The sequence below is a fragment of the Ursus maritimus genome, unplaced genomic scaffold (genome assembly GCF_017311325.1).
Source record: "Ursus maritimus isolate PB19 unplaced genomic scaffold, ASM1731132v1 scaffold_32, whole genome shotgun sequence".
Lineage (NCBI taxonomy): Eukaryota > Metazoa > Chordata > Mammalia > Carnivora > Ursidae > Ursus > Ursus maritimus.
The window spans coordinates 30,400,416-30,416,608 of NW_024425786.1; the positions used below are offsets into that span (position 1 = coordinate 30,400,416).

Genomic DNA, 16,193 nt, shown 5'->3' on the forward strand with positions numbered 1-16,193 from the left:
CGGGGAGCACTTTAGACAAATTCAGCTAACTATCTAAGATAGTTCAACCTGTCTCAGTCCCCCCAAAATAGCTTCCTACAGGGGCGGGAATTAGCACACGTGTTAGCCTTTTATTGTCTAACAAGGAGGGTGACCTTTCTTTTTTACACCAAGTGTGGCTTCTCAGCTGCCCCTTATTGTCCACGTGCGTGTCCTGGAGTTGGGTGTGTAGTCCCTTAGGTGTACTATTCAGAGTCAAACCTAATTTGTAGAAATTGTTCTCCGAAATCCAGGAATAAACTCCTGGCTATTTTCAGACAAAGATAGAGGTAGGAGTCTGTAGAAATGAGCTAGGAAGGAGCTTAAAATACTTCACATTCCAGAAACACCCTCCCTTCCCCCCAGGAGATGGCTTTATTCCCACTCCTTTCGCAGCAGAGCTGGACTCAGAGGAGCTGAAGCTTGGAGACAGAGCTGGCGCTGGCTGTGTGCGCTTGGACAAATGATCTCACGGTGTGTGAGCTTCAGTCTGCTCATCTGTGAAATGGGGCTGATGCCGCCCTGTTCTCTCGGTTATTTTGAGAATTAAGGTATGTAAAACAACTAACACCAGTCCCCGTACCTAGGAGTCCCTACTATTTTACCAAGGGCCCATGAATTCTTTCAAGACTGGGAAAGGGAGAGGAGTCCTACAAATTACTCTCTCGATAAATGGCATCAAAGAAGCAGGATGAGTATGCTGGGAGCAGAGTGACTAGAACTGAAAGAGGGAACTGGAGTTTTAAGAAGAGAGTCCCAACAATGCAAGCCTGTTTTTATCAAACTGCTGCTTACAAACTAGGTTTGGTGACTTAGAGGCAATGAGGATGGAGTGGAAAGTTTACCTGACAGGAGACTGGGTTTGGGATTCTGATTTTCTTCTGTGGCCTTGAGCAAGAATCCACCCTGGGCTCCGGTACTCGGTGGCAGAGGTTGTATTATTACACAGTGTGATGAGGGTCACTTTGCAAATGCGAGGAATTTAGCGTAGCTTTTTGACTCTACTCTGGTTCCACGCGAGAGAGGGAGAGCAGGCAGGCAATACCAACCAGGTCTGAGCTGTAAGGAAGGACTGGGTGAGGCAAAGTGGCCTCCCTCCACCATGATGCTCATGGCCTTTCCAAACAGCAACTGTTGGCCTTTCCCAGTCCCAGGAGGGGCCTCTCTGGGGCAAGACTAAGCCACCCAGCCCACAAATGCGGCACAGTGACTGGTCAGGGAACACTGGCTCCGCTTCATCCCAATAAGTGGCAGGCACAATGGCCCCAAGGAGAGACAATTCCAACAAGCAGTTAAGTGATTGAATTCCATGTTTACCTCCCCACACACCCCATGCTAACAAAACAAACTGTGACACAGTGATTAAGACCTCAGGCTGTGGAGATAGGCAAAGCAGGTTTCAATCCCAACTCATTTACTTACTATCCCAGTAACTTTGGGCAGTTCTGTTTTCACTCTTAGAACCTCAGTCTCCCTCCTCCCTGGCCCGGGCAAGTAGTTGGTTGTGGTGTCATATGTAAGAGGGAGCAGCGTGTTGCCATAGGCAGTGTTCTATCAGGAATGGCGATTGTTCAATTCTCCCTTCTTGCATTTATGGCAAGTTTATGAGAATGGTGGGAGGGAAGGGGAGCCTTCATTTTCTTTCATTGAGGGAGAAAGAAAAAAAATATTACATTACGTCACAAAATCTTAAGAGAATTTTTAAGACATCCTGCAAAGTCATCAGATCACCAAAGTAAGAACGGTACCACCCTTAAGAATATAAGGCTTTATACTTTAGAAAGGGGTTTAGGGGCGCCTGGGCAGTGCAGGGGGTTAAGCATCTGCATCTTGGTTTCGGCTCAGGTCATACATGATCTCAGGGCCCTGAGATCGAGCCCCGTGTCAGGCTCGGTGCTCAGTGAGGAGTCTGCTTGAGTTTCTCTCTCCCTCTTCCCCTCCCCACCCCAATAAATAAATCGAAAGAAGAAAGAAAGAAAGAAAGAAAGGGAGAAGCTTAAAGTCTACTACTTCATTAATATCTGCCAACTCCCTGTGCAGTAGTATTTATCCCCATTTTACAGATAGGGAGACTAAGGCCGACAGAAGTAAAGCTAAAAGGCACAGAACAAGTTAGGTAGCAGAACCGGGGTTCCAGACCTCCTAAAGTACAACTTCAGCACTCCTTGCAGCTTACAAGAGACTTTCACGTTCACCAAGTACACCAAGTACTGAACTGACATTGTCTAGACATGTCTGAAATGGCATTTCAGGAACCCAAAGTGGAATGACCTGGTTAGCAACATGGTTAGAGAAATGCAACCTTCTGCATGACGGGCGGTTACCCTGAAATCATTTTCCTTGGCTCAGGGGGACTTGATTGGCATAAGGTGCCCCCACGCTGACATGTTTGAGAAATCTTTTATTAGCAGAAGTCCCAGAAGGCAACAGTTTAAAATCAGACAATCAATAATTACAACTAAATACAAAACTTCAGGTAAACTTGCCTTTCAAAATAAGTCAGACTCTTGCAACAGGAGAATTGCCCAAGAGTTTTTTTTTTTTTTTTCTTGTACAAAAACAATGAACACCACTTTGCAAAAGGCATACAAAAATACAGTATTAAAAAAACGAAAAACAAATAAACCACTGCTCCCAGCCTAATACCCAACAGCAGCTTATAAAACACAAGCTATTCAGGTGATGATACATCTGTAACCTACATCCCACCTGTTCTCCAAAGACAGTTCCAGAATCAGTTGGCTCCCGAAAACCATACTCCAGAAGGGAGAGAGGTTTTTTTCCCAAACTTCCACTGGGTTCTCTGAGGCCAGGAAGTGACCTCAGAAACAGACCATTGTGCATAATAAGTTTCGAAGTAGCAGCTGGGTTTCCAGAGCCACAGAGAGTGTTCTACCACCCTCCCCTCCCCCACTTTCAAAACCACAGCCAGTAGGCACCTGCTGCCCTGGGCAGGGTTCTGAAGGGGTTGCTCTTTCTTCCAGGCCAGGCTTAGGGGCTCCTGAGTTTGCCCACAGGACACCTGTTGGGTTGGATGCCTTTCTAGACTGGAGGCTGCACCTGGAATCCACTCAGAGGTACCAAGTTCACCTGGGGCAAAATCCATGGTCGGCTAAGCAGAGCTCCTGGAAGCTCCTTTAAAACCCACCAGGAAACTAGTCCACCTTCTGGAGCGCTGGATGAGTCCCAGCAGCTCTCTGAGCAAGAACTTCAGTAAGGCCCAGACGCTAGGAAAGAGATCTGACTCATGTCAGGCTGGCAAGGGGCCCCAGGGTGGCTGTAGAGCCAGCAATCAAGCTCCTTGGAGTTGCACTAGGACAGTTTGCATGGTTCTAGTAGAACTTCAAACTTACCAGTCAGGGATGGAGAGGAGAGGGAAGTGGGAAAGAGGAAGTGGTAGAGTTCTCCCTCCGGAGATGCCTGACATCTGCCTTGAGAAAAAGATTCCAAGACGGAAAACACCTGGGCAGATAACCCCCTTCACAGCCAGGACTCCAAGCCCTCCCCAGGCCGCAGGCTAGGACCCATTTCCCAGCGTCTTGGGGAAATATTTCTGACCTGTGGGAAAGGGGTGCAGGCAGAAGGAAACAAAAAAGTCCCTTGTGGGGACAGAATGCTTTCTCCCTCAGAGGAAAGGGCCCAGAGGGCTTTGAGACAAAGAATCGAGAGGCCAAGCTCTTTAAATGTTCTCAAGGTCGCAGCATTTAGAGTGGGAGGAGGGGTGTTGGCTAATATCATTATATATATTTATATATATATTAAAGGTTTCCAACTCCTCAGCTACCGTAAAGTGTCTGACAGTGAGGTAATGGTCCATGTTGATCAAGTCTGTGAGCCTGTCTTCACCCAAGACAGCTCGTGTGTCTCCTGGAAAGAAGAGCCTCAGGGAGAGCGTCCGGGCCCAGCTGTCCTAGCGTCACCCCAGAGACACCAGTGGGAGCATCCTTTCCCAGCCTCAAGCTCAGCCGGAGTGTGAGATTTCATGCATGCGGGAGCCCCCCAACAACGTCCACCACCTGTTGCATAGCATCTGTCAGGCTTTTCTCCCGAGCCAGTGAGCTAGGCAGACCCCAGGTCTCCTCAGTCCGCTGCCTGCCTGAGAAGCCAAGGCGCCGGAGAAGACCCAGTGCTCCTGTGAGTCAGGGAAGAGGGAGAGCTGGGTTTCAAGGTTTGCGAGAATGCAAGCCCTTAGAGTGTGTGCACCGGCCGCACTGCATTCTGGAATGCACTCGGACTGTCCCACTGTAACCAAGATGTGCAAATTACGAAGGGGAGAAGGAAGGTGAAAAAATAAACTCAGGCCTCTGTAAGGCAGAGCAGTCAGGCTTTTTGGTCACCTAGTAGCCGCTGAGGTACGCAATTCTCTTCTGCAGCTGCTGCTGCCGGCATCGGAGCTGCCTTTTCTCCGTGGCCATCCTCTTCTCGGCCCCCACGAGGGCTTGCAAGTACTCCAAGGCCTTGCTCAGGATCACCACTTTGGGGGCCTTGGAGCAGCTGGCCAGGGTGGGTACCTGGTCCCTCAGGGCCAAGAATCTAGAACGGAGGTCATTCCGCCGTTTGCGCTCCAGGAAGTTGTGGTTCTTCCTCTTGGTCACGTCCTCGGTGTCAGAACTGACAGGTTTGGGGTGGCAGGACTGGGGAGCCTCGCTTTCTACAGGTGGGGGACTCACAATCTCCTCGTCTGCCTCTTCTTCCTTTTCCTCTGGGGCGTCCCTCTCCAGAGCCTCTTCGTGGGGACCTCTCTCTGGAGCCCCTCCTTGCGAACAACTTTCTGGAGGAAAACGGGCAGCGTAGTTGTGCTGTTGCTGATGGATGGAGATGTGGAAGTGTTTCATGCAGGGGTCCAAAGGGTCTGCCCGCACTGTGATGGTGACTGGCTTCCGTACACCCAGGGACTGTCTCTTCTCCACTGTCACGACATCAATTTCTTCACCCTCTGTCCAGGAAGAGAGATCCAGAGAAGAAACACACCCCATGAGAAACACACACACACACACACACACACACACACACCCTACGCTGGGGCTTGGGAAAGTAGCTGACATTTTCCCCATTTAGATATAAACAGATTGAAGTGAGGAGAAAGACAACTGTTCATTTGTAAGGGGGTAAGGGCAGCGTGAAGGAAAGCAGGGGAAATAAGCAAGAAGGAAAATATTCTCCAATTTCCTTTTGCACAGCAAGGCTTAGATAAGAACAAAAGGCAGACCCAAGCCAACAGCCCCCAGTCTGCCCAGGCGCTCCCCTCCCCCACGGAGGGGATGGAGAGAAAGAGCTATCGGCCTGGGACAAAGTTTAGCTATAAAGATCTTCCCCAGTCGGGCTCTTTCCTGCCCCATCAGAATTGTAAATGAGGGGTCTGTGGGCAGAGCTGCCCTTTGTTCTTGCCCAGCACAGTCTGCACTTGGGGAATTGTTACTTTTCACTAGTTATAAATCCTATTATTCCCCCACCTCTCTATTCTGCCATCCCTTTCAGCTGAAGATTCAGAGAAGGGAGGGCTACAACCCATCCCTCCTCACCCACAGAGGGGAGGGAGCGGGTTTCCCTCAGGAGCATTTTGCTCCTGGTTTCAATGGGTTTCTAGTCATCCTTCATTTATAGGTCGCCTGCCCCACCCCCTTCCCTGGACCAGAAGAGGGCTGGATTTGTAATCGCATGTCGGCAAAAGCTGCTGGAACTTCACAAAGGTACAAGCGACCATTTCCAAGCGACCTGTGCAGGGGGGACAAGGAACTGAACAGCAACAGAATATCCCAATAAAAGGGCCAAAACACCCAGGGACCTAGAGACGCCTGGAAATGCCCCCGTCATTCCCTGGCTGAAAGGTCTCAGGCTACCCAACCACGGAGAGGTGCAAATGGGGGAAAGCCTTCCTGCTTCACGCATTTTGCAGCCCCCACATAGAAGGCCACCTTAGTGCATTTCAGCCTGACAACAGAAGAGCTCAGTTCTCGGCCTCTTTTAAATATCAGGATGCTTGAGCCCCTTTGTCAGGAAGGCTTCCATTGTGTGGACAATCGCATTATTTCTCCATTAATAAAACCTGACCATTCAGCCCTCCTGGCCACAAGGCCTGTGATTGGCTGGCTAAGCTGTGTTTGGAATGCTATTTTACCCAGCCCCTAGCCCTTATTGGCTGAGCCTTGCCGTCAGTCACTCTCCCCACCACCCCCCCCCTTATTGTTTGCAATCTGTTGCATTTTGTTCTGGGCCATGTGGCCTGTGAGTGAACCAGGAGCTTGCAAACAGGTTCAGGTTAAAGGGCAAGTCAGAAAATGATTCAGGAGGCTTCCCCACATCCCAAACCTTTAATATTTCAGTGTTAAACCTCATAGCTGGTAAGGTTCTGCCTAAGGAAGAAATAATGTAAGACACCATTCTTTTCAGAGATGCTCTAACTCTACCCAGACCAGGAAATGGCCTCAGCTGGACAATCAAGTCCAACCCTCTCGTGTGCAGAAGGAGAAACTGAGATCCACTATCAGCCAAGTCCACATATCACCTCTGTAATGTTCTGGATCTCAAACTAAGATCTCCAAACTCCCCAGACAATGCTCTTTCCACTCTACCACTCCATCAGCTTTTGTAAAGATACATCTTTATTGGTTTCTTGATCTCAAAACTCCCATTCCAGCCATTAAACAAACACGAGCTCTTGGTGTTGAAAGCAAGCAGGTTAAAAATGACCTTAACACGGTGGACCAAAAAGAAAAAAAAATTGACTTTTAATTTCTTGTTATCCTTATTTTTCCCCTCAAGTGTGTAACAACTTCCATACCCACTCCCCAGCTCCTTCTCAATCGGTCATGCAAAAGTTATTCTTTGAAAGCTATGGCGAGTTTTCTAGGTCCTGCTTTACCTGATGCTACTCAGTTGGCACTCTATAAAAGCGCCGTCTCCAGTCTTTCTCATGGGTAGAGGTCAAAGAGGCTAGGCTAAGAATGTCGTAGTTTGGTGGCACAGGATGCTAAGTCTGCCCTTAGTGAGGTTTAAATTTGCATCCAAGGGGAGGGGAGGAGGCTGGAGTTCCACATCTGTGACCCCAGCACCTAGCTCAGAGCTTGGTACCCAGCAGGGGCCAGCGAACATTTGTTGAATGCAAGGAAGCAGCTTGCACAAAGCCCACAGGTGAAATTAGGAGGGAACTAGAGGAGCACCGTTCCAACTCAGGCCAAACCAACAAAACAAGGGGTAGCCCTTCCTGGATAAGCTACCAAGACGACCCTGGAAACATCAAGGAAGTGCCTGGTTGCAATGGAGGGTTGGGCAAAAGAAGATGGGGCTCAGTTCTAATGATTTCCTTTTTCTAAGCCTCAGTTTTTCCATCTGTTAATGGGGAGTGTTCATTGCTCTGCTGCCTGTCTGGTGGGTGATTGTGTAGGGCACAAATGGTAAAGGGTGGGAGGGGCCCAGGGGAGAGCATTATTGGCATTTTAAAGTAAAGCAGAGAGGAAACTAGATTTTTTTTTTAAGGGTGAAGGCTGTGGCTTTGCACAAAAGGCTCCTCAGCTTCCTCTCTCCCTAGGGGAGTGTGAGTTTCCCCAGGGAAAGTGGCAGCAACAAAAAACTTCAAGCCTGGAGTGACCCTTAAGGGACCCCTTCCAGCCTCCGGAGGACAGAAATCCCCTACAGTCCAATCCTAGTATTGTCCTCTCTAAGCGCTAAGCTTCACCCTGTCTCCCTTGTCCCCCGGGGCTCCAATCATCATCAAAAGGACGCTGGCTCCCACGCCACTTCTTCAAACTGTTTACTAACACACCCACGTGCCAGACAGACACCGCTGGGGGCTACACCGGCAGCTTCAGCCAGAGGAAGGGGGAGGTGGCCGAAGGGCTTGCAAAGACCCAATGCCAGACCTCAGACAGCGGCAGAGTTTTGGCCACCCTTGGGGTGCCCCCCTCTTGGATGGCCCGGCGCTGGTCCTTACCCGAGTCGCTTGGGCTCTCGGACCCCGAGCAGGCCTGGGTCTTGGGCTCGCCCAGCGGACCGGGGGCAGCGGGAGCCGGGTTGCCGGCTTCGAGGCTGGGAGCGCAGTCTGGGGCGGCGGGCGCCTTGGGCGGGTTCCCCCGGGGTGCGCCGGTGGCGAGCCGGTCGCTCACCGCTCTCTCTAGTCGTTCCCGGGCGGAGAAACCACTCCACATGCAGTCGCGACGGATGATGGAGGCGTAGTTCCTGCCCCAAGCTTTCGAATGGCCCCGGGATTCCGCCTCTTCCCCGGCGCCCCCTCCGGGCCAAGGCTCCGGGGGACCAATTCCAGGGGCTGAGTCCCCGGCGCCTGGACCTGAGCCCCAGGGCGGCGACGTGGGGGGCGACGGCACCAGCTCGAATTTCTTCCAGATGTCCTCACTGGGCGCCGTGGAGCGGTAGAAATCTTCCCCGCAGTCATAGTCGTAGAAATAGTGCTGGTACGAGTCGAAGTCCATGTCCGCTCCCTGCGGGAGGGAAGGGGACTGGCTGATGGGGTGCGGGCCGGGGAAGGAGGCGTCCCCGGGTCCCCCAGCACAGCCGGTTGCCAGGCTCTCGTCCCTCCCCAACCTCCCGGCTGGCAGCCCGCGCCCTTCCCTCGCGTCCCGGGAAGCCCAGCCCTGGGTCGGCGTGCCCAGGGAAGCGGCTCACAGCGCGCGGACTCGGCTGCGGGGAGCGAGTTCAAAGCAAACTTTGCCAGCGCCGCCCGGAGCGCAGCTCCCAGGGTCCGGCCGGGACGGGCGGGGGCGCGTGGTGCCCAGGAGGCAGCCTGCAGCCCGCCCCCCGGCCGCCCGTAGCCTCACCTCGCTCCGGCAGCCCGCCACCTGGAGCGGACCGGCTCCCCGCCGGCTCGGGGCAGCCCGGCAGCCCGCACACAGGCACATGCGCGCCGCTGAGCGCGCGGCCCGCACTCAAGAGCGCGCCCCCCCTCGCGCGCGCCCCCGCCCTCGCTCGCGCACGGCAGCCCGGACGCTCCCGGGATCGGCGCGGGAGCGCGAGATGCAGGCGCATTGTTTCCGGCTGCCTTATATCTCGTCGCGCGCCCCGGGCTCTGGGGCCGGGGGCGGACCCTACGGGACAGGCCCCGCCCCCGACCCGCCCCCGACCCGCGGCCGACAGGTGGGGGCGGTGCAGTCTCCGCCCCACCCCTCCTGGAGGCTCTCTCACGCCCTACTGTATTCCCTGGACCCCCCCCTCCAATGAATTGCACGGTGGGTCTTGCAGGGCAGGCAGCGAGCTGACACAGTTTGAGGGTCGTCTAGTGGAGGCGTGACTCTTCAGCTAGGCTTGGGCGGTCCCCAGCACGCAAACTAAAGCCGCACTCCTTGCCGGCTGTGGACTAGGGAATACGGTTACTCCCTGCTCCGCCCCTCGAGCCCGCTTGGCGGGCTTATTTCAGGTGCTTTTGCCCCGAGGTCCGGGTGTAGGTGGGGGGACTGGCGCACCTCCACCGCGCCACCTGGCGGCCCTCGGCCCTGAAGTGGGACTGGTCCCGGGTATCCTCTTTATCACCTGTTGGCCAGTTTCTTTACCGCGGTGGTCCAAATCTGGACCTCAGAGAAGCGAGGTAGGAAGATTCCGGACTTTGGAGCATGAAACTTAACGTTTCTGAGCTTCAGTTTCATCTATAAAATAAAGGGATGGTAATCCTTACCTTACAGGAGTATTGTGAGATTTCTTTGAAAAGATAGAGTAGGGAAGGTACTAGGCCAAGGGCACCGGTGGTAACGAGGAGAATTTTTTCCCGGGATCTAGGTCTGGGGTGAATCTCCTTTCCCTCGCATCACACACAAAACATCGCTGTAGGAGCTGTAGTACTAGAGGAAAGAAAATGGGGATTTGGCGTCAAGAAACTTCATTCAAGCCTTTGCTTTGCTGTTTGCTAGCAGTGGAGCCAAGTCACTTGAAGCCTCTGTTTGCTTATCTGTAAAATGGGACCATTGCTTGCAGTTGCATCTATGGCTAAAATGATGGACATATAAGCCCTTTGAAATGTCATCCATCTTCTGTGCCTTCAGTGGGAAAAGAAAGGCGAAACTATACGGACATTCTATTTAGACCAAGTAAAGTAATTTCGGTTAGCAGCCAATACATCTAGAACGTTCTATGTGGCATTCAAGGTCTGGTCGCTGTCTACAATCAGCAGCCAAATTGCCTGCTGTCTCTTTTCCTCCCACTCCTGTGGTCTAAGAACACCAAAGTACTCACTGTTGACATTCCAGCAGAGGGAAGTGAGAAGTGCAAGCAGTTCATTGTGGCTGGAGCATACACAAAGTGTGAGTTGATGTATGGGTTGGGAGAAAAGGCAGGGAAGAAGGCACCCTCGGTTTTGAATATATTGGGTCTAAAATGTAGGGGGGACATGTTTGAAGGCAGCAACTAGTTCTTACTAGCTTTATAACCTCAGTATCTAGAACAGTTTCTGGCAGATACTTGTGGACTTAGTAAGTGACTCAGCCAAACAGATTTTATTGAGACAGCCTGTGTGCCCTGCTTTGTACTGAACTTCGAAAGGTGCGGATCAGAAAGGTTCCAGGTTTGGTTGCAGTCCTAAGGCAGAGGGTTTGGAAGTGCCTTTTGGCAACTTGCTCTCTGGTCCACAGATGTCTGGGATGGTTGCTGTACCAGTCAGGATTCTTGGTTCTACATGACAGAAACCAACTCTAGACAAATTTAAGCATAGAATAACTTGGGGCACCTGGGTGACTAAGTCGGTTGAACGTCTGCCTTCGGCTCAGGTCATGGTCTCAGGGTCCTGGGATCAAGCCCCATATCGGGCTCTCTGTTCAGCGGCGAGTCTGCTTCTCTCTCTCCCTCTGTGATCCCTCTCTCTCTGTGATCACTTTTGCTCTCTCTCAAATAAATAAATAAAATCTTTAAAAAAATAAATAAATAAAATAAGTTTATTGGAGGGGTTTGGGATATAGAAGACACAGGAGGTTGGGATCTATGCTTGGAAGATGGGTGTTCTTTCTTTATCTAGATGAAAGTCCTTACTCAACAGCCCTTCCCCAGGATTCATTGTAATAGGTGATATGTGGGGTCACCTCTTGGTGACCCCACCTCAAGAACTAGGATAAAGGAAATTGTCTCTGAGAGTTGGGCTGCTCCTTCACTTTGCACACTTTTTTGGGGGTGGGGGAGGAATCAAACCATTTTATTGAGGGGCTTTGGGGAAAGGTCGAAGGGGAGGAGGGCCGTGAGATCCGATGACCCCGGCTGGGCTAGAACCTTACCTTTCCGGCTTCACAATGGCCAAAAGCTGTACACTGTTTAATGTTTGTCTTCCTTACCAGACTATAAGCTTAATGAGGGCAGAGACAAATGTCAGTCTTGTTGGCCACTTGTAACTCCAGGGCTTAGAGCAGAGCCTAGCACATCATGGGTGCTTTGTAAATGTGTTGCCTGTTTGACTGGACATAAGCCTCTGATGTTGTAGAGATGTGCCCACCTCCCTGATGGAGACAGAATAATTGTCAGGCCTGGTCTAGACTGTAACCTGAATAAAGTTTTTTTTTTTTTTAAGATTTTATTTATTTATTGGAGAAAGAGAGAGCAAGCAGTGTTAGGGGTGGGGCACAGGGAGAGGGAGAAGCAGACTCCCCACTGAGCAGGTAGCCCGATAAGGGGCTGATACGGGCTCGATCCCTGGACCCCAAGATCATGACCTGAGCTAGAGGCAGATGCTTAACCCGCTGAGCCCCCCAGGCACCTCCTGAATAAAAGCATGAAAGCAATAAAGAAAGAAGGTGACAGGAGGAGGCTAGATGGCCAATGAAGCAGAGAGCAGGAAGAGTTGTCAAGGCAATTACCAAAGTGTCTATCCTCGTGCTGTCTGGGGACAAAGATGCTGGTCCAGGAACAAGGGAGATGGAGGCCTCATTCTTTGAAACCACCCAATTCACGGCCACCTCACTTGTGCTTTTGATCACCAAACAACCTGCTGAAAATCACTCTATCCCCTAGGTAGATCCGCCCAGAGGGAGAGAATGCTCTCATCAGTGAACAAGAAGATCTAGTCTGCTTCAGAGCCCTGCTTCCCCTTATAAATTAATGAATTGGCATCTGATTTGAAATATCAGTCTCATGAGCCTGGTTAATGTGTGTCTGTTCCATAGAGATGCTGCTGCTTTTAGGGCTAACAGCTTTGTTTTCTGAGGTGCTATCTGGACCCAGGATGGTGATATGAATTCCCCAAGATAACAAATGCTACCCTAGGAATACTCAATTTTTCACTTCCTTTATTTTTCTTAAAACATTTTAAATCAAAATAATACGTGTACATGGATTTAAAAATCAAGTAAGTGTATGACAAGGTTTTAAAAAAAAAAAAGGCAGTCTTCTGCCCTGCCCTCACCACCCCTGATTCTCAGTCCCCAAAGGCAACTACTCTTTCAGCTGTTTTTTGTCCCTAATATGTACTTCCATATTTTGACCAATATAATCTATTTTTCCTGATTTTTTAAAAAAGATTTTATTTATTTATTTGACAGAGAGAGAGACAGCCAGCGAGAGAGGGAACACAAGCAGGGGGAGTGGGAGAGGAAGAAGCAGGCTCACAGCGGAGGAGCCTGATGTGGGGCTCGATTCCAGGACCCCAGGATCATGCCCTGAGCCGAAGGCAGACGCTTAACGACTGAGCCATCCAAGCGCCCTTATTTTTCCTGATTTTTAAATTCCTGTTGACATTCTACAACAGGAGACGTAGCTCTTATATTTCCCTTCCCTCTGCCACATACTTCGCCTTCCCGTATTCTCCCAGTTAGATTTTTAAATATTAAGTATTTACAGTAGTTTGACTATATGACTATGGAGAACTCTGACTACATTTCCCTTCTTGCACAATTTTTCTTCAGAGTTAGATTGTTTTGTTTTGTTTTGTTTTACTTTTGTATAGGTTTCTATTTGTATATGATGAATTTAACCCTACGCTCTCCCATCTGAGTTACAAAGATCACTTCGTGTGGTCAAACCCATCAAGTAATCAATCTATCAGTTCCATTTTTTTCTTGGAAACATATCCCTTGGAGCCCTTTATCTTCCTGTTCTAATCTGAATTTCTTTTTTTTTTTTTTTTGAGGATTTTATTTATTTATTTGAGAGAGAGAGAGCACGCACAAGTAGGCAGAGCAGCAGGCAGAGGGAGAGGGAGAGGCTGGCTCCCCGCTGAGCAGAGAGCCCGACGACGTAGGCTCCGCCCCGGGACCCTGGGGTCATGACCTGAGCTGAAGACGGACGTTTAACCGCCTGGTGCATCCAGGTTCCTCTCCAATCTAAATTTCTTGGTCGAGTCTATGCCTACTTCACAATCATTATTCAGCAACTTCCCTTCACCATCATCCTGGAAATTCCCTTTGCCTCTAGTCTGTGTTGGCTCCCTTATTTTCTGGAACTCATTGCTCTTTCTTTCTTGGTTTACTTCCTCACATTGTTGGAGCACACCCTTCTGCAGCTGCCTGAGAAAAGGTCCTTGGGAAGTAAAATTTTTGAGACTTTGCATTTCTGAAATTGTCCTTATTGTCTCTTCATCTTTGGTTCATAGTATGGTTGGGTATAGAATACCAGATTAGAAATAATTTCCCCTCAAAAATTTAAAGGTATTGCTCTCCTGTTTCTTAGCAACCAATGTTGCCATGGAGGTTGATATTATTTGAAATTTATTATTTTTAAGTAATTTCTATACCCAGTGTGGGGCTCAAACTCACAAAGTCAAGATCAAGAGTCACATGCTCTTCTGGCTGAGCCGGCCAGGCACCCAAGGTTGATATCATTTGAAATACGAGTCTTTGTGACCTGTTTCTCTCTCTGGAAGCTTTTAGGGTACGTTCTTTGTCTCTGACATTCTGAATTTTTTCATTGACATGCCTTGGTGTGGGTCTGTTGTATAATAAATAATTTGATTAGTACTTGTCTCCAGTCCCTGGGAGGTAGACTCTATATCCTTGGAATTTGCCAAGCAATAGGACTTTGTTTATTATTCATAATGGTTGCTGATAGTTCATGCTAATGGTTTACTCATGGTGGGCCTCTAGATAGTTTAGGATATGTTAAATTAGATAAACTGGATAGCCAGGTAGTTAAGAGACCCAAGACAGGGACTGACCAAGCAAGAAAGGCCAACCATGTAATTAGAGGGTTGGGGCTTTGGGTCATGTGATACCAGTCTGACCTCTGGGAAGGGGCCAAAGGGGGCTGGAGATTGACATGAACGAAGATTCAATCAGTCCTGGTTACCTTACGAAAGCCCAATAAAAACTACACACTGAAGTTCAGGTGAACTTTCCTGGTTAACAGTGCTCTGTATATGTTATTACCCATACATGTATTGGGAGGGTGATGCATTCTGACTCCACAGGGCGAAGACACTGGAAGTTTCATGTTGGGGACTCTCCAAGACCTTGCCTTGTGTGTCTCTTCTTTTTGCTCGTCCTGATTTGTATCCTTTTGGCCATAATAAATCTGTAACCATTAGTATAGCATTTTCCTGAGATCTGTGAGTGGTTCTAGTGAATTATCGTTTAAAGGGGTAGTGGGAACCCATGAATTTGTAGCCAGTTGGTTATAAGTGTTGGTGGCCTGGGAAACCCTGAGCTTGCAGCTGGTGTCTGAAGTGAGGGCAGTCTTAATGGAGGACTGTGCCCTTAACCTGTGAAGTTTCGCCTAACTCTGGACAGTTAGTGTCAGAATTGCATTGCAAGGTCCTTTTGCATTCTTTGCCCTAAGCTTTTTAATCTGGAAACCCATTCACTCTGTAATATATATATATATATTTCCTATAATTATATATGTATATTTTTTATATATTATATATATATGTATTTTTTAAAAGTTTTATTTATCTGATAGAGAGAGACCCAGTGACAGAGGGAACACAAGCAGGAGGGGTGGGAGAGGGAGAAGCAGGCCTCCCGCTGAGCAGGGAGCCCAGTGCAGGGCTCAATCCCAAGACCCTGGGATTGTGACCTGAGCCGAAGGCAGACGCTTAATGACTGAGCCACCCAGGCGTCCCTGTAATTATATTTTTGAAAAATTCCCCCCCCTCCATTTTTTTCTTCTCTCTTTCTGAAACTCCTGCTATCCTTTTTTATCTTCTCTCTCATTTCTATCTCTGTGTGTTTCATTTGACTTTTTGGGAGTTTTCCTCAACTTCCAATCCTTCTGTTGATTTAAAAATTTTTTTGACTATTACATATTTTTTTTTAAGATTTTATTTATTTATTTATTCTACAGAGATGGAGACGGCCAGCGAGAGAGGGAACACAAGCAGGGGGAGTGGGAGAGGAAGAAGCAGGCTCATAGCGGAGGAGCCTGATGTGGGGCTCAATCCCATAACGCTGGGATCATGCCCTGAGCCGAAGGCAGACGCCTAACCGCTGTGCCACCCAGGCGCCCCTGACTATTACATATTTTTTTATTTCTTTTTTTTTAAAAAAGCTGTATTTATTTATTTATTTATTTTGAGAGAGAGAGTGCACATGTGAGTGAGGGGCGGGGAGCAGAGGGAGAGGGAGAAAATCCCAAGCAGACTTCCCGCTGACCACAGAACCCAAGGCAGGGCTCGATCCCACAACCCTGAGATCATGACCTGAGTCAAAACCAAGAGTTGGATACTTAACTGTCTGAGCCGCCCAGGCGCACCTCTTGGGTATATTACAGTAGTGGAATTGTTGGGTCATATGGCAAGTTTATATTTAACTTTTTGAGGAACTGCCAAACTGTTTTCCATAGTGGCTGCACCATTTTATATTCCTATGGGTAATGTATAAAGATGACAGTTTTTTCCACATCCTTGCCAACACTTGTTATTTTCAGTTATTATTATTAAAGCCAACTTGTGGGTGTGAAGTGGTCTTTCATTGTGGTTTTGATTTGCATTCCTCTAACAACTAATAATATTGAGTATCTTTTCATGGGTTTATTGGCCATTAGTATACCTTCTTTCCAGAATGTCTACTCAAATCCTTTGCCCATTCTTTTTTTTTTTTTTTTTTTTTGAGAGAGAGAGAGAGAGAGAGAGAGCAGGGAATGGGGGACACAAGGAGAGAAATAATTTCAAGCAGACTCCACACCCAGCACAGAGCCCAACTCGGGGCTTGATCTCATAACCCTGAGATCGTGACCTGAGCTGAAATCAAGAGCTGGACACTTAACAACCGAATGAGCCTCGCAGGCAACTCACCTTTGCCCATTTTTAAATCAGGTCATTG

At 49.1% G+C, this 16,193-nt stretch overlaps 1 protein-coding gene across 1 annotated transcript; it reads right to left on the minus strand.

The window, feature by feature from the left end:
- Positions 1–2,539: 2,539 nt before the first annotated feature.
- Positions 2,540–8,907, minus strand: MYCL (MYCL proto-oncogene, bHLH transcription factor). The gene is made up of 3 exons (XM_040619316.1): positions 8,790–8,907; positions 7,949–8,453; positions 2,540–4,954 (listed from the first exon to the last, which is right to left on the minus strand). The coding sequence occupies exons 1-3, from the start codon at positions 8,868–8,870 to the stop codon at positions 4,356–4,358; spliced, it is 1,185 nt and encodes a 394-aa protein (XP_040475250.1). The 5' UTR covers positions 8,871–8,907; the 3' UTR covers positions 2,540–4,355.
- Between the last annotated feature and the right edge of the window lie 7,286 nt (positions 8,908–16,193).

Bases quoted from the DNA above. Each gene is read 5' to 3' on its own strand.
- MYCL (XM_040619316.1), bottom strand. From the start codon at position 8,870: ATGTGCCTGTGTGCGGGCTGCCGGGCTGCCCCGAGCCGGCGGGGAGCC. The intron at 8,454-8,789 runs GTGAGGCTACGG...TCCCTCCCGCAG, and splicing joins TGGCGGGCTGCCGGAGCGAG to GGAGCGGACATGGACTTCGA. The intron at 4,955-7,948 runs GTAAGGACCAGC...CTTCCTGGACAG, and splicing joins CGAGAGCCCAAGCGACTCGG to AGGGTGAAGAAATTGATGTC.